This window comes from Poecilia reticulata, chromosome 18 (genome assembly GCF_904066995.2).
Source record: "Poecilia reticulata chromosome 18, P_reticulata-male-v2, whole genome shotgun sequence".
In the NCBI taxonomy this organism is placed as follows: domain Eukaryota; kingdom Metazoa; phylum Chordata; class Actinopteri; order Cyprinodontiformes; family Poeciliidae; genus Poecilia; species Poecilia reticulata.
The window spans coordinates 13,440,947-13,456,485 of record NC_088847.1 but is presented as its reverse complement, the minus strand read 5'-3'; the positions used below and the strand labels follow the sequence as shown (position 1 = coordinate 13,456,485).

At 39.0% G+C, this 15,539-nt stretch overlaps 1 protein-coding gene across 1 annotated transcript; it reads left to right on the top strand.

Moving 5' to 3' along the window:
• Positions 1-7,396: 7,396 nt before the first annotated feature.
• Positions 7,397-15,372, top strand: LOC103480488 (cornifelin homolog B-like). Its single transcript, XM_008435446.3, has 4 exons — positions 7,397-7,550; positions 10,111-10,191; positions 14,052-14,197; positions 14,968-15,372. The coding sequence occupies exons 2-4, from the start codon at positions 10,113-10,115 to the stop codon at positions 15,100-15,102; spliced, it is 360 nt and encodes a 119-aa protein (XP_008433668.1). The 5' UTR covers positions 7,397-7,550; positions 10,111-10,112; the 3' UTR covers positions 15,103-15,372.
• Positions 15,373-15,539: the final 167 nt, after the last annotated feature.

Genomic DNA, 15,539 nt, shown 5'->3' with positions numbered 1-15,539 from the left:
CGCTGTCACTTCTTCTTTTTTCTGCTGTCAGATGATGACCGATATCCCCGTATGTCAGTAGGTTTTATCTCATGATTCCATTGAGCAATGAGGTTTTGCTGACAAAGCGTATTTAGAAGCTTTTCTGTCTCCAACCAGAGTATCAGAGTTTAGGCTTTAGCCAAGGTTTTGAGTTGGAAATGTTATTTTAACCTCTCAGGCACTGAATTCTTTCTTCTTATCTGTTATTTTAATGTACTCACAGATTTCCCACATTGTCCTGAAAAATGTTGAGCTACAGCAGTTTTAAAAGCATTTTAGATAATTTCCCTCATTTTGGATAAATGTGGGAAAACAGAAAATAGAGGAAGGAAAACACCAGACGGTTTAAGAATCACTCTGGTTCATTTGCTGCATCAAACCTTGACTTTAACCATTTATTAGCTCCCAGGATCTCATTTGTTTGCGTTTCTGAAAACCCAGAAGTTTGTTTCCTAACAAATTCTCTTCACACTTCTTGAGTTTTCCATGTTTTGTCACTAAACACACAACAAGCTTAAATGTATTTTGAACCACAACGTATATCAAGTTTCAACCAGGCTTTTGCAAAAGGGGGAAAATAGAGTAAACTTCTTCTCCAAGCTGTTGGAGAAGAACTGTGTGTTCTGAAAAGCTCTGGTCAAAGCTTGTCTTTATTATCAAGAAGGGGAGGTAGAGGGAGGAAAGGCAAGAGGGGCAAACAGAAAATGCTTCTGCACACGGGCAGTTTCACACGTCAGGAGTATTCTGGTAGATACGGATTCAACTTTTGTCTTTTCACACGGTTAATTCTTTCACATGAGGGCGGAAAGGAAGACAGGGCCTCCTGTTATAGATAATCATATTACAAAGACATTCTGGTAAATAATGGGAAGACTCAGGTTTCAACCTAATATCAGCTCACACATAGTAGAAAGCTAAAACCCTTTAAATTTAAAAAAACTAACTATTACTGTAAAAGCGATAACACATAATATTTCTAACATATTTTAACTCGATTTTATGTTGCAAATCAGAGTCTGAAAAGTGGCATGAATTTATATTCAGCCTCTGCAGTGGCCATTTATGTGGAATTTTTGTAAACCTTGAATTCTATCAGTTTTGCTTTTCTTTGGGCAATTAGAAAATACTTAAGTTAGTTGAGAACCAAAATCTGTAAATCATTTTTGTATTTGAAATTGTTTAGATTGCTTTGATAACTTTTAGACCCTCCCATTAATTTAAGTAATTAAGAACACACTTGGTATGTGGTGGGGGTCCTTTTGTTTGGCAAATATCCGGTGTGATGACAGGATGTCTTTGTAAAATGATTTTTTTTTTTTTTTGCGGCCATCTGAGTTCCAAAACCAAATATTTCCAATGTAGGCCATGGGTGACAAAATGTGGTTTGGTTCTTGCGTACACTTTTTGAACTTGAAACATCAGATTAAGCTAACTTTCGTTTTCAAATAAGTTGTGAGAGATTTTTATTTTGTCTATTTTTGCAAGAAATAAAGTGCGTATGTTTTTTCAAACAATCAAGTCGGAAGTACGTCCAAGAACCAAACCACCTGTTGGTTTTGGAAATTAGATTTTCTACATTTAAAATACATAATACACAACACAGAAAACACATTTTCTGTATTGCGCTCGTTTGCGCCCCTTTCTAATGTCACACTGGACAACGGCCCTGTATTAAGCTGCTAACGTTTCTACAACGGTAGTGCTTGCCATTAATTGGGAAAAAAAAGGAAGTGAAGATCCACTTTTAGCTCTACTACTTTCATTTCTGTCTTCTTTCACAGCGCTACTATTAAAAAGTCTGTTAGCTGTTTCTTTTTTTTTGGCGTAGTGAGTAAATAACCTTAGCTACGAAGGAGAGGTTCCACCGTGAACAGATGTGAAAAGGTGGAAACTTAGGCAAACACCAGCACAGAACAGACCGCAGAGATACTGCAGGGAAGATTTTACTGTTAAACTTTTAAGAACTGTTGGTGAGCAACTCCCCGGATGTTTCTTTATGGGTTTGTAAAACCGACACAAAAAGGAGGGAGCACACCCACGTTCCTCCTGAGGGAAACACATGGAGCTGAGGCTTGTTTCTTTATAGGATTAAAACTGAAATGCAGGAGTAAGACTATAAGTAGTGACGTGTTTTACTTGAGATCTTGAAAACATTAACTTTGTCTCACATGCTTGTGAAACGAAGGAACAAAGTCGGTAAATGATTAAGAGTTAACCTGGCTTTCATATTTTATCAAGGCTCTTGTGCTCCAAACAAGTGTTGACACCTGGGCGTTGCTGTTTGACTCTTTTAAGTGTTACTGGAAATTCACGTTTCGGCCTTGGATAATGAGACATGTTTCTGCTTTGACGTCGTTCTTATTCCCTGGGGTAGTTTATTTAGGTTTCTATTTCTCGGTTAATATTTTACTGGAGAAACGAGGAGGAGAGTTTCAGCCGTAATCAAAGCAAGATGTGAGTTCTTTCATTTCCTTCCCCCATAAAACGCCCCTGAGCCCAAACATAATTCTGCAACATCAAAAAAAAAAAAAAAACGGCTTTTGGATTAGGAAGAAAAACAATAAATTATGAGTTCTGTCGCTGTTGTTCGTGTTTCAGTCTGAGTTGGACAATTTTCCAGTAATCTGACTAATTAATGCAGGCACTAAAACAACAATACTTTTTTTTTTCTTTCATGTGATTTGATCCAAAGCAAAACTTCTCATCAGATTTCCTTGCCTTAGGTTATAGACAAAAAGAACAATGTCTTCATAAACGTTTCACGTTAACTTTCGCTTTCCTGCCAAGTGAAACTAACATCTGGAAGAGAAACTATGTGAAAGTTGACGCTTCACTGTTCCAGGAAATGTGTGCATCCCTCTGCTCATCCCCCTCACTCTCTGGTTTAGCTTACGGAGGGTTGGTTACACTTTAAAGAATCACGCCATTCTTTCAAAACGGGTAATCAAAAAATCAGGGAAAATCCATTCATATTGGAACTGTGAATTTCAGTGAAAAATGCTTGACCTATGAACATGAATAATTTCATTTTAAAATGGATGAAATGTACTTTGAAGTAGGTCTTATTTAGAATGAACTGGTACATCACCTCCTTGTATTTTAGTCTCCGATCACCAGAGGGCGCTATTAGCCAAACTGTACTTTTGACATACAAAAAGTACAACTAGAGCAAAACATGTGCTGGCCATCTAGTTAGGCTTTTAAAGCTCTATTTCATTATCAACAGCCATCATCAACACTTATGTTCACTACTTCAAAGCAGTGCACAAACTAGCACAAAGTTTTTATAAAAGTTCAGGGGGCTGTTTAACCTTTTGCCCTTTAAACTTTCATTAATATCTTCAAAGCCAAATCAGTGGGAATCCAGTGTTTGATTTACTGGATTCACACCATTTTGTCTGACTTGAAGAAGCTGGGGGGAGGGGGAGGCAACTTCACACAGGTGTAGACAAACTATATTTGAATAGAATCTGTCTTTTATGATATCTTTTATAACAGCCATTCTTTCAAAAGGATGCTGTTGATTTTTATCAGTTTAATGGGTTTCTCTTAAACTCTATCTAGATTATATTGATATAGGAGAGACAGATATCTCTCACACAGGCACACCCACCAGAAGGAAACAAACCCAGTATATTCACTTGCATTCTATTGGCTGAGAGGTTGCCAGGCGACGGTACTTTTCTGTTCCAATCGCAAGCAGAGAGGTTTGATCCGAGCAGAGACCAGCTTTGAGCTCAAGGAGAAAGGTTTGAGAAAGAAAACAATGGATATTTGAAAGAGAGCAGAATTTGGAGTACAAGCTTTACAAGTTTTGAGAAGTTCGGATGTTTAGAGCCACACCTCTAATTACCCAGCAGCCAACAGCTCACCCGTCCATCATGCTTTGACACGTTCTTCTGACCCCTGCCCTTCCGCAGCTTCACATCACACTGTTTCTCTTCCTCTTTTCCTCCGATGACCTTAATCTTTCTTCACAACACTTCCTCTTCTAGTTGCTGTATTATTCCATCCTGTTTGCCCAACATGGCTGAACAGGACCTCAGTATGAATGAGATAAAGCAAAAATAAGTTAAAATGTTAAAGAGTCACCCAGGAAACTGCCGGAACATCATCACTGCCCACTGTCTGAAGAGAGTTTCACATCACAGTGGCTGATCCGGCTCCTGAATCACCGCCGTCTTCAAGCCCAGTTTAAATTTCCAGCTTTCCATACGAACCAGAAACATGATCTTCTGCAGAAAGGATTCAGTGCCAGAGGAGACAGATTCAGTGATTTCACTACAGTGACAAGAAGTCTGCTGGTTAAGGTTAAGATGATCTTTCATCTTAAGATGATTTACTAAAAATCACAAAAACATGTTGATCATCCATCTTTCAAAATTTCACAAAAAAAAGCATAACATAAAAACACTTAAAGCATTTTTTTTTACTGTAACACTTGTAACAAAAAAGAAATGTAATTTTAGAGCACATCCTCATATGCTATTTGCTTCAACAGGTAGGTATGAAATGCTGCCCCCAAGTGATCTCATATTTAATATGTGATGTTTATTTGGCAGGACTGAGAATAATTTGGTTGATGTGTCTCATCGGCTAAGTTAAATGAGATCACGAGATAAAATACAGCTCATAATTTTTCATTTCAGGGGGGAAAAAAAGCACAGATCTGCAGAGGAGCTTCAAAGTAAAAGGTGGAATAAAAACAACTCTCATTGTGGTCGTGATTCTTCCACCGCTAACAAAAAATAATGAGTTTTTTGTATTTTTTCTGTTGATATCTTGGTTTTGCTGCTTTCACAATTAAAAATAATGATTTGAAAGTGAAAATAGTCTAAATTGAGTCAAAACTTTGTAGGAATATGTAAGGTAGCAATTAAAACTAGAACACATGCTGAGAGGTGTGTAATATAATAACATGTGAAATATCAACACTATGAATGTTTCATGTTGATAAATACATTTGTGTGTGTGTGGGGTGTGTGTGTGTGCGTGTGTGTGCGTGTGTGTGTGTGTGTGTGTGTTTTGAAAAATACCTCTTGGGGTGCACAGTGGTGCTGGTGATTGCCTTGCGGCAAAAAGAGCAGCAGCCTGGTGTTTTTCTGCATAGACCTAGTGGTTTCCTGTGGCTTCCTCCCACAGCCAAAAATATGTTAGCTTAATCGAATACGATAAATCAGTGTTTTTCAACCTTTTTTGAGCCAAGGTACATTATTTTAATTGAAAAAATCTCGAGGCACACCACCAACCAAAAATGTAAACAATGTAAACTCTGTAGCCGCCTATGTTACATATGTTACATATTTAGTCATTCTTATCAAAGTTTCTTGAATAGGAATCAAATAAACACAAAAATGTATTTTATCACATTTTACATTTCTTATTTCAAATTGCACTTAACATGTCCACTTCAAAAATACACCTGAACAGTGCCACAACACTGTTGTGTTAAATTTAAAGAAGTTGTAGAAAACTTCAAACTGTTTTACAAACTAATCCACAAGCATTCTTATAGCTGGAATACAGAAAATAATTCTTATTCTGAAAGAAGCAATAATATTTGGGAAACATTTCACTTCATATTCACTGTTACAATATGAAGAGTTGCATGTACAAAATGCCAATATCTGTATATTTTACCCATGAAAACAGATCTTATTTCCTGGCAGAAATTGAAGACAAAGCTCTTCCTCAACAACTCTCAGTCTCTCTCTGGTTTTAGTTTTTATAGTAGCCAGACTAGAGAAGCTCATTTCACACAGATATGTTGTGGGAAATGGACCCATATTCTTTCCAATCCAACTACTGCCGAGCTTCTCTGTCTTTTCCATCACTGTCGTCACAGTCTTGCTAGATACGATGCTCTCACCGCTACCTGTAACATTCATGCATCACTAATTCTCTTGTTGTAATGTAAAATGTTCTGTACCTACTGCCATCTAGTGGTAAGAAAATTACATGATTACGCCGCTAGTCACTGCTACAGCAGACACTCGAAGATGGCATTATTGGCAGATAATTAATTTTCAAAAAATCTTTTAAAATCAATGACCGTATTTTTAGAACTATAGCGCGCACCATACTAGCACCTTCAATTTTTTTTTTGTTGAAAAAACAGAAACAAAAAAAAAAACTGGAAGCTGCTCTCGATTTTCCATAAGGACCCAGCAGAGGGCGGGGTCCTAATAAATCTGCTACATATATTAAGGACGCAGCACTCCGTCTCCAAAGCCGAACCATGGTTTCGTTCACACCGAGCTTAAATGCAGCGACTCTATTTCTCTCCTGTAGTGCCAGATCGACAGCCCTCAACTTAAAAGCTGCATGATATGAGTTTGAAAACATTTCTCTGTCGTGCCTGCTGCTAGCATGTGGTCGAAAATTAGCACGTTCTTCTTTTGATTTACAATTTTGACTTCTAATGATTCACTTCCTGCTAGAGAGCCCCCTGGTGGTTGAAGAAAAATACACAGCAAAGTTTAGAAAAAAAGTAGCAGCTTATAGTTCGGAAAATACGGTACCTTAGGTGAAATTTAATAATTTCCACGGCACACCTGACGATCACTCACGGCACACTAGTGTGCCGCGGAACAGTGGTTGAAAAACACTGCGATAAATCACCATCGTGTGTGTGTGTGTGTGTGTGTGTGTGCGTGCGTGCGCGTGTGTGTGTGTGTGTGTGTGTGTGTGTGTGTGTGTGTGTGTTTTGAAAAATACCTCTTGGGGTGCACAGTGGTGCTGGTGATTGCCTTGCGGCAAAAAGAGCAGCAGCCTGGTGTTTTTCTGCATAGACCTAGTGGTTTCCTGTGGCTTCCTCCCACAGCCAAAAATATGTTAGCTTAATCGAATACGATAAATCACCATCGTGTGTGTGTGTGTGTGTGTGTGTGTGTGTGTGTGTGTGTGTGTGTGTGTGTGTGTGTGTGTGTGTGTGTGTGTGCGTGCGTGTGTGTGTGTGTGTGTGTGTCTCGGTGACGGACTGGCGACGTGTCCAGATTTTACACCGTAATCTCTCACCAGCACTACCCAGCATGGACCAGCAGGTCCAGACCAGAGCATGGATTCAAAACCGATCTGGAAATATAATTTCTAGAGAAGAAGTAGACATGTTCTTCATTCCTACAGGAATGAAGAACATGTCTGGGTTTAGAGGGAAGAAAATAAATAAATAAAATGTCTTTTTGCTCATCTCGATGATTTTATGTATTTTGACCAAGAACAGACCATCAAAACGAACTTAAATCTCCACTCTACCATTTTCTAAGATTTTTTTTTTTCTAAATGAGAGCTTTTGTTTATTGTTTTAAACAATTTATGAACTTTGTGTGTTCGGTGGGAGATAAAAGGGGCATAAAACTGTAAAGTACTTTTAGTGAGGTGTGTTTTGGGGTTGGGTCACAAAGTGCAGCCATAAAAGTTTTGATGACAAAGGGGTTGTCTCTGCAGGAAGGCAAGTCTATATCATTGCTCCATATTCTTACAGCCGTTTCACTTCGTCGTGTTTTATCAACTCACACCACGCTAAAAAGGTAAGAAAAAAATATCCGGAACATCTGGTTTTAGGTCAAAACTTATATAACAGCTCGTTTTTACCGCTGAATGTGTTCGTTTTACCGGATTCACGGAACAAGGTGCTGCATTTTCAGCGACGTTTCTGTGCAACATTACACGTTTTTAACATTAAACATCAACTTAAATATTATAGTCTTCGCCAAAATGTTATCCATGGCTCCTTTTTTACATTAATGACTAATTTTACAGATCACGTGTTTGTTTATTATAACCATTTTTGACTAGTAGTAAGTCTGCTATAACCTAATTAACTAATCCACCTCAATTAAGCTAATGACGGATGTTAATTGAATCTAAATGATTCTAAAAATAAAAACCCGGAAAAGTTGTTTGTAGTTAAAATCGACCCTCTGTGAAAATTTTCATATTTGCACGTAGATGTAAAAAGAAGCAAGAAAAAAAAACAAACAAAGGGATTCACATCGAATAAGAGAAAAGAGTATAACCAGCTCAGTTTAGCTGCGGTGAAAAGATGAGAGGAACCACTGGGTCGGTGATTTTCTTCAAAGTGAATTGAGTGAATATTGGTTAATATTAGCAGCGACTTTTATTTCTTCCGTGTTTTTATTTGCCTTTAGCTTCTCCTGTATTCCTGTTAATCGATCTATTTTGATCATTCAAATATATGACCAGGACAGCTGTGACTTTTACTTTTTAACACTTTGGTAACACTTTAATTGACGGGGCGCATAGGACATGACACTGTCATGATCATGACGTAACACCTGTCATGAACATGAAGGAGTCTTTATGACATTATTTACCGAAGTGTCATTCGATAAATAATGACACTTTTAATGCAAAGTTGCTCTAAAAGTTGCATTGAAAGTCCATTAAAAGTGCCAACTTTGCATTAAAGTGTCATTATTTACAAAATCATGCAAAGTTGGCACTTTTAATGGACTTTCAATGCAACTTTTAGAGCAACTTTGCATTAAAAGTGTCATTATTTACCGAATGACACTTCATGACAACTGTCATAAACATTCATAAATATGCCTTCATGTTCATGACAGGTCATATTTATGGCAGTGTCATGTCATATGCACAGCCCTTCAAATAAAGTGTTACCAACATTTTTCCACTTTTTAAATTTAAGTTATTATAAAGTCATGATTCAGCTCGAGGCACCATCTGAAAATGCAACGTTATTTAGGTCCTTTTTGGCACTGTGCACTTCGCCATTTCCCTCCAAATATACTGGTCCCCGTCAACATCATGAAATCAAACAGCTGCTGTAGATTTATCTGCTGCCAAGCTATGATATGAATCTCCTGTTTTAACTCAGATGTGGCAACAGATCCAGCCGAGCAGCTTTAGGTTTTCCATATATAAACTGGATTCCTGTGCTTTAATAGTCTTTGTGAATTGGTGACTTCTAAGTAAACTGCACTGAGTTGATTTTATTCTCCTAAACTGGTGTTTCTGCGTTATTTCAGCCTCTTCAGGATATACCCCATTAAATATTTAACATTCATAATGAAGTTTGGCAGGAAATGCAACCGGCCTGTCTACATTACGCCACTCCATATGGTCATGCTTGTTCATGCCTCTCATATTAAGCTCCTGGCACAAAGACTTTGGACTCTTAATGTAGTTTTTACTGCCGTTTTTTGTCGTCGTGTTTTTTTCGCTCTTCACTTACGCTCTACGTGGGTCTGATTGAGGCATTGAAAGCTTGGCTCGCTAAAAATGAGATGAAATCTGATCATCTGGAAAAACTAACAAATGCTAAAAAGATCAACTTTTAGTCAATGTTTAAAAGACTGGTCAAAATCTTGTATCAAAACGAGAAGTGCAGCTATATCACGAAGAAGCTACACAAGAAACGAGATAAACACCATTAAACTCTGAATTTGTTGAGTGGAGAAAAAGTTTCACAAATTGAACTTTTCTTGTCTTTCTGTCATCGTTTTCACAAACGGTAACTGATGGAGTCGGTGACAAGCTGATTGGGAAAAAAAGAAACCCGGTTTTAAAATGTTTTCAAAAATACACAGTGAGGTGTGGATATATATATTCTACCTTGTTGACTTTGGAGATGGTTTTATTTATGAGTCTCAGAGTAAAAGGAGAACGATACACTTTTCAGTCACTTTTATTTGAAAATATTCATAAAAGGACGTGCCATTTTTTAAAATGCGATTTGCAGTGATTCACTATTTTTTCCATCCGTCCATCACACTCAATCAAAAACCAACATATTCTTTAGCAGATTTTAAAGTTTTTGGATATGAAGTGTAAAAAAAAAAACCCGCCACGGATTCCACCATGTTGGAGCTTAATCTGTAAGGACGGAGTCAAAATGTTGGTGGCTTACATCCAAACAAACCGTTCACAGGTGATGTGATTCTTTTACCATGTCTGTAAAGCTCTCTGAATTTAACAGATAGAGATTGTGTATAGATCCGCCTAAAATGTCTGAAAACAAAGAATGTGGTGTGGCAATAAGATGCAAAGCTCCAAATTCATGAATTTCATTTTCTGACGTGCTGATGTCGACTCTGATTCTTCCAGACATGGCTTACCATCCGCCCTCGTCCAGCCCTGGGAGCTGGAGCACCGGCCTGTTCGACTGCTTCAAAGACACCAGCGGCTGTGAGTTAGCGCGACAAAATTTACTGAAATATTCCCTCAAATTTAAGGATCAGGAGCAGCAATTAGTGAGCACAGACATAACGGATAGGAGCCTCCACGTTGATTAGCACTGCTGGAGAAGATGTGGCCTTTTTTTTATTTATTTTTTTATTGCATTCACATTGTTTTAATTCTTAAGAGATTTCTGACCTTTTAATATGAATCCAGTTTTTCAGTGGGTTTTAATGTGAATGAAACAGCTTTTATTGTGGAATCATGACAGCGCGACAAATCCCTCCCACTCAAATTTCACTACAGAAGATTTCATCGTGCGTTCGGACTCATCTCTCTCCTTAATCACCTTCCAACTCCAGGTGCATCTGATTTTCACTGAAACAAAGAGATGTTCTGACTTGTCCCGTTGCCTTTGAAAGCCCACCCCTGTTTTCCAGGTGAATGTCAGTTTTCCACCTCTTCACGGTTTGACGTGACCTGCATTAGTAAACTGATTTATTTAGTTTTTTTTCTTCTTACTAATAAAAACAACCTAAAAGCATTTAATTCAGGGTAATTTAAACAACGTCAACCCTTTGAAACAGGTTTCAGAAACAGCAGACGATTTCACATTTAGTTCAACAACCTCTATAATATGGAAGTGGCGAACCAGATCAGCATTAAGAGCCAAATGAAGCTCATCACCACCGTAAAGATCCACACAAGATTAGCTTTATGCCACATTGCTGCTGAAACAGCGTTTTTCTTCGTCCCTAAGGCCTTAGTGGGTCACCTGATAGTGTCTTTAGATACGGTTTGTACTTTGTCAGAGCTACTCGAAGCAACTCTTTCACACGTGTCGGTGAAAACACGACAATGATTAGACTTGCTTAAGTGTAGTAAAAATGTATCCACAGTCAGACAGACTTTTGAGCTCCGTCTGCCGAAACGGCGGATGTGGAAGCGTCTCATGCAGAACATTTTTGAAACGTGTGGGACAATTTACTTTCATGATCCAGATCTGTACCTATTTGAGGGTATTGTGGTGACCTCTACCATTTGCATATTTTACACTGTAGTTTGACCATTAGTTTTGGTGTAACAACCCAAGATCATCACTGGGCCAACTTTTAGCCCTCTTTCAAAACTTCCTGAATTCACCTCTGCTCAATCGTTTTTAAAGGGGGCATTAAATAAATGTTATTATTCAAGCATTAGTACAAATTAAATCTTAAAGGTCAAACACAGCAGGTCTGATGCACCATAATAAATGTTGTTATTAATTTAATCTCTCATAGGAGTCTCTGTTTCTTTCTGATTTTTCTCACTTTTGTTCTGTTTTTTTTTTCTGCAGTAGAAAAATTACTAAATATCTCAAATCCTCTCTCCTGCCACTCTGCGCGTCACCGCGATGCGCAAAGTGCACCGACGTGAAATAATGCAGCCGACAGAAATACAGAGACCTGTTGAGGACAGCTGCTACCATGGAAACAGATTTTATTTTTAAATGATTCAGCTTCCATCTATCACCTAAAGTCTCTCCGACAACTACTGCAGACTTTTAGCGCTAGCTTAAAATTTCACATCCTGCGCTGCACTTTGCGCTGCTTTTGTCAGTGCTGCCTTCAGTTAATGTGGGAAATTTCGGTATCGAAGAGCCGCACGTGATCCGTCGAAGAGCTGCAGGCCCCTGCTCTGTCTAGTTCTCTGCCGACTTCAACTCGTACAGCCTTTTCGTGTCATGCTTGCATGGAAGTTTAGCGGTTCATTCTTGCGCAAACCTGTGAAAGTTTCAGCAAAGAAAGTTTGTGTTGACCTCATGCTGACTGTACTTTATATGTGATGCTTCTGTTTTCACGCCATAATGTTCAATCACAGAAGTAACAACAACACACGGTCTGACATGGGAAACCAGAAACACCTTCGCCGTGTTTGTTTGCAGACAATGTGCCAGAGGAAGAAAGACGGCTCTTTTTCTGCTCTTTTTATGGAACAATCTGCAGCATGAGATGATAAACTAAGCACTGCTGTTGTGAAATATGGCTGTCAACTCGCTGTCGGCGCCCAGAGGTTTCAAAAGATGAGCATATCTCTCGTAAAACTGGCTGAAACGTCGAACCGCAATCAGATAAAATGGCCCCTTCCCACTAACTTCTGTTGAGATGCGTGCTTATCATGTTTTCCAAAAAGTCACGCTTTTGTTCAGGGAGTAAACACTTTGTGTACTTATGTAATTTGTCACTTTACATTTACAGAAGTAACAAAGGTAACAAGGGGTGCGTTGATGTATTTCAAGCGATTCAGGTGGTTCTGGTGTTAGAAGATAAATGCCTCAGGTTTGCATATGAAGCTTCTCTCGTTTTATAAGGGGACTGGTCAGGTTCCTGCTGCAGAAGACCAACCCCATATCATGCCGTTGCCGCCACCATGCGTGACAGCAGGGATGGCTTACCTGATAAGGAACAAACTGTTTCTCTCTCCAGACAGCGGAGTTCAAACTGAAAGAGCTTTATTTTACTTTTATTAGACTGGATAGTTTTGGATCTCCTGATCTGATAACATCTAACATTTGTTTACGTAAATTCACCTGGCCGACAGAACGGAAACAAGGAAACATTGGAGCTTTTGTCCCTTGGTTTGGTCGTGTAGTTGGGCTGATGGAGGGTGTGACCTTCTGCAGATTCCAGATGCAATCAAGACTGGAGGGTCTACAGACAATTTAAGTGAATTTATTGACTGATTTCTGCTCTGTTCTGAGATGTCCACCATAAGATCTTCAAGATTTCAAAATCTTTTCCAACTTACTAATTATTTTAATAGATTTTGGAAAAAGGTCGACACGCCTCTTGGCTCGTTCGATGTTTGAATGATCGTCCGGCTCATCGATAGACCCTGATTTGCTTCATTGTGGGCGATCGGCCGACTCTTGCAAGTGAAATAGATTTTACCTTCCTCCTCAAAGGTCTGAAAATCAGCTGCTGTCCACGTTTGCTCTGCCATGAGAGAGAGCTGATCCCCCAGAATGTGCTTGGCTGACAATAGTCTCCCTGATGTTGCCAACTTTGTGACTTTATTTCGATATCTGGTGACGTTTCAGACACTTCTGACAGTGTCAGATATAGGAACAATAAGCCTGTATTGGCCAAAACTGGGATTGTCAGGTCCAGCTTTTTAAATATCAGTGATTGGACAGAAAACTGCACCTTTAGTGCTTCTAAACTTCCTATCCAAGTGGACAGTGGCTGGCATGTGAGAAGTTTTCCTCTCAGGTGACGTGACAGCGCCCCCGGGTGGTCTGTGGGGATTGTAGGCATGTTCCTGTGACATAATTTGGCTTTCCATGAATTTCTAAGGAATTTCAAGGGAGTGGTCGCGTCAGACTGTTGTGAGAAAATGTAGAGGTGTTGTGAAATTGACATTTCAACATCCTTGAAATATACCGTTGGATTACTGTGGTCTGGACACGTTTTGCCTTTAATGGTTTCCAACTGTTCTAAAGAAAGAGTATCAGCAGAAATGAAGACAGTCGATGCAGTGCAGAGGTGATTATATGACTTCAACTTGGAGTGATTTTATTATATTAAAACTAAATTTGTTTTGTTTGGTATTTTTGACATTACATTAAACTAGAAAGGCTTTTTTTCTTTTTGTTTTACTCAAATACAATGAAATTAAAGCTTCTTCTGGGTAAAACTAACTTAGGTTTATATCTAATCATGTATCGGAGTGGCCTAGTCAAAGAAGAAGACAATGAAAAACAGACAAAATGGTTGCATCTGGTTCATCACATGTTAGTTTCTAACTTTTCAAAGATGATGTCCATTCTGTGGCCTAAATCAGCCTGATAAGGTTATCAGACATTAAAACGTTCCCTGTCTCCCCTGCAGGTTTGTTCGGGTTGTGCTGCTTCCCCTGCTTGCAGTGCCAGACTGCCAAGGAGTACGGCTGGTGCAGCCTCATGCCCTGTCTGGACGTCTGCGGCATCGTGTCCTGCATACTCCGCTCCAACATCAGAGAGCGCCACAACATTCCTGTAAGGCCACTTTGTTGTTTCGACGCTTGTGTTCACTTCTAGAGCAGCTTCTTGTTGCTCTCAGATGGTTTTGCCAGGCCTTATCAATGCCTGTAGCGGCTTCTCCTGATTTTAAACCGGAGTCAAATAACAAGTCACGTCTCACTGGCTTCCTTAACATCACCGGTTTAGTGTTTCCTCTTCGACCACGGCTTTGATTCAGATGTTTCCCTGGTTTTACAGACCCGATTTAACTTGATGGGTCTTTTCAGCCTCAGCTATGCAGCATTATTTGTCTGCGAAGGTGTTTTTTTTTCATTGACTTCATTTTTATTTTCGTGTTTGACTGTTTTAATTCATATAATAATTTTCCTAGTCACTGTTTTTGCTGCATCACTTTGTCAAATCTTCATTCTTTCACATGTTGGTGAGAGGAGGAAGAGCAACTCAAGGTGCTCCAAACTTAGAGCTAAAGATAGGAAAATACGTATACCTAAGACACACATCTTCGACTGAAGGTATTTAGGGTTAGTTGTTTTGGATGGCTTAATAAACCCATTAATAAATGAAATCAGGATTTCAAAACTTATTTTCCTGGTCACTCTGGTTGTCTTTGTGCTGTTAGAATGAGTTTGATGATCCAAAATCTTTTAGAGTGATAAATCATAAAGCGGGCATCAAGTTGTTCACATCGTCGTAAAGTCGTCCAGAGACCAAGATCAGTTCCATGTTTTTGTTTTGTTTTTTAACAATCTTTTGCCTTTTCCTCCCTTCCTGTTTCCTCTCTGCAGGGCTCAGCTTGTGACGACTGCTTAAAAATAGCGTGCTGCTACCCCTGCGTGTGGTGCCAGATGCATCGAGAGCTGAAGCTCAGGGGAAGCAGTCAGTCGGGCGACGTGGTCACCGCTCAAGTCGGCAGAGCTTAACGCGCCGCCGACTCAGAGGCGGCGTGGCGAGTTTGTCTGAAATGTCCTGCAGACGTTTCAGATGGACGGCAGTTATAATTACAGGAAAAACCCACGCAGTTTAAAACGTATTAGTTTAGTGCTTTTCAGCAACATTTTCTTTTGCTACTTTTCTAAGGTTTTGGAATTATAAAGCGAATGCCTCTGCCTGGTGTATTTAGCAGTCTGTGTTTTATAATAACAGGATTGACGTTTCTGACTTTTACTCCTAAATAAAATGCTTCTTGCAAATCTTCTCTCTTACTCGCTAAAATCTTCCAAAACTCTTTGTGTGTGTGTGGATTTAAAATAATTGAACTTTGGATTGCATTCTGACACTGAACATTAACAAAAGACAAATGTGACGCTTTACTTTAAATGAAAAACATGTTTTTTTGTTTGTTTTTTTTGTTTGTTTT

Bases quoted from the DNA above. Each gene is read 5' to 3' on its own strand.
- LOC103480488 (XM_008435446.3), top strand. From the start codon at position 10,113: ATGGCTTACCATCCGCCCTCGTCCAGCCCTGGGAGCTGGAGCACCGGC. The intron at 10,192-14,051 runs GTGAGTTAGCGC...TCTCCCCTGCAG, and splicing joins CTTCAAAGACACCAGCGGCT to GTTTGTTCGGGTTGTGCTGC. The intron at 14,198-14,967 runs GTAAGGCCACTT...TCCTCTCTGCAG, and splicing joins GAGAGCGCCACAACATTCCT to GGCTCAGCTTGTGACGACTG.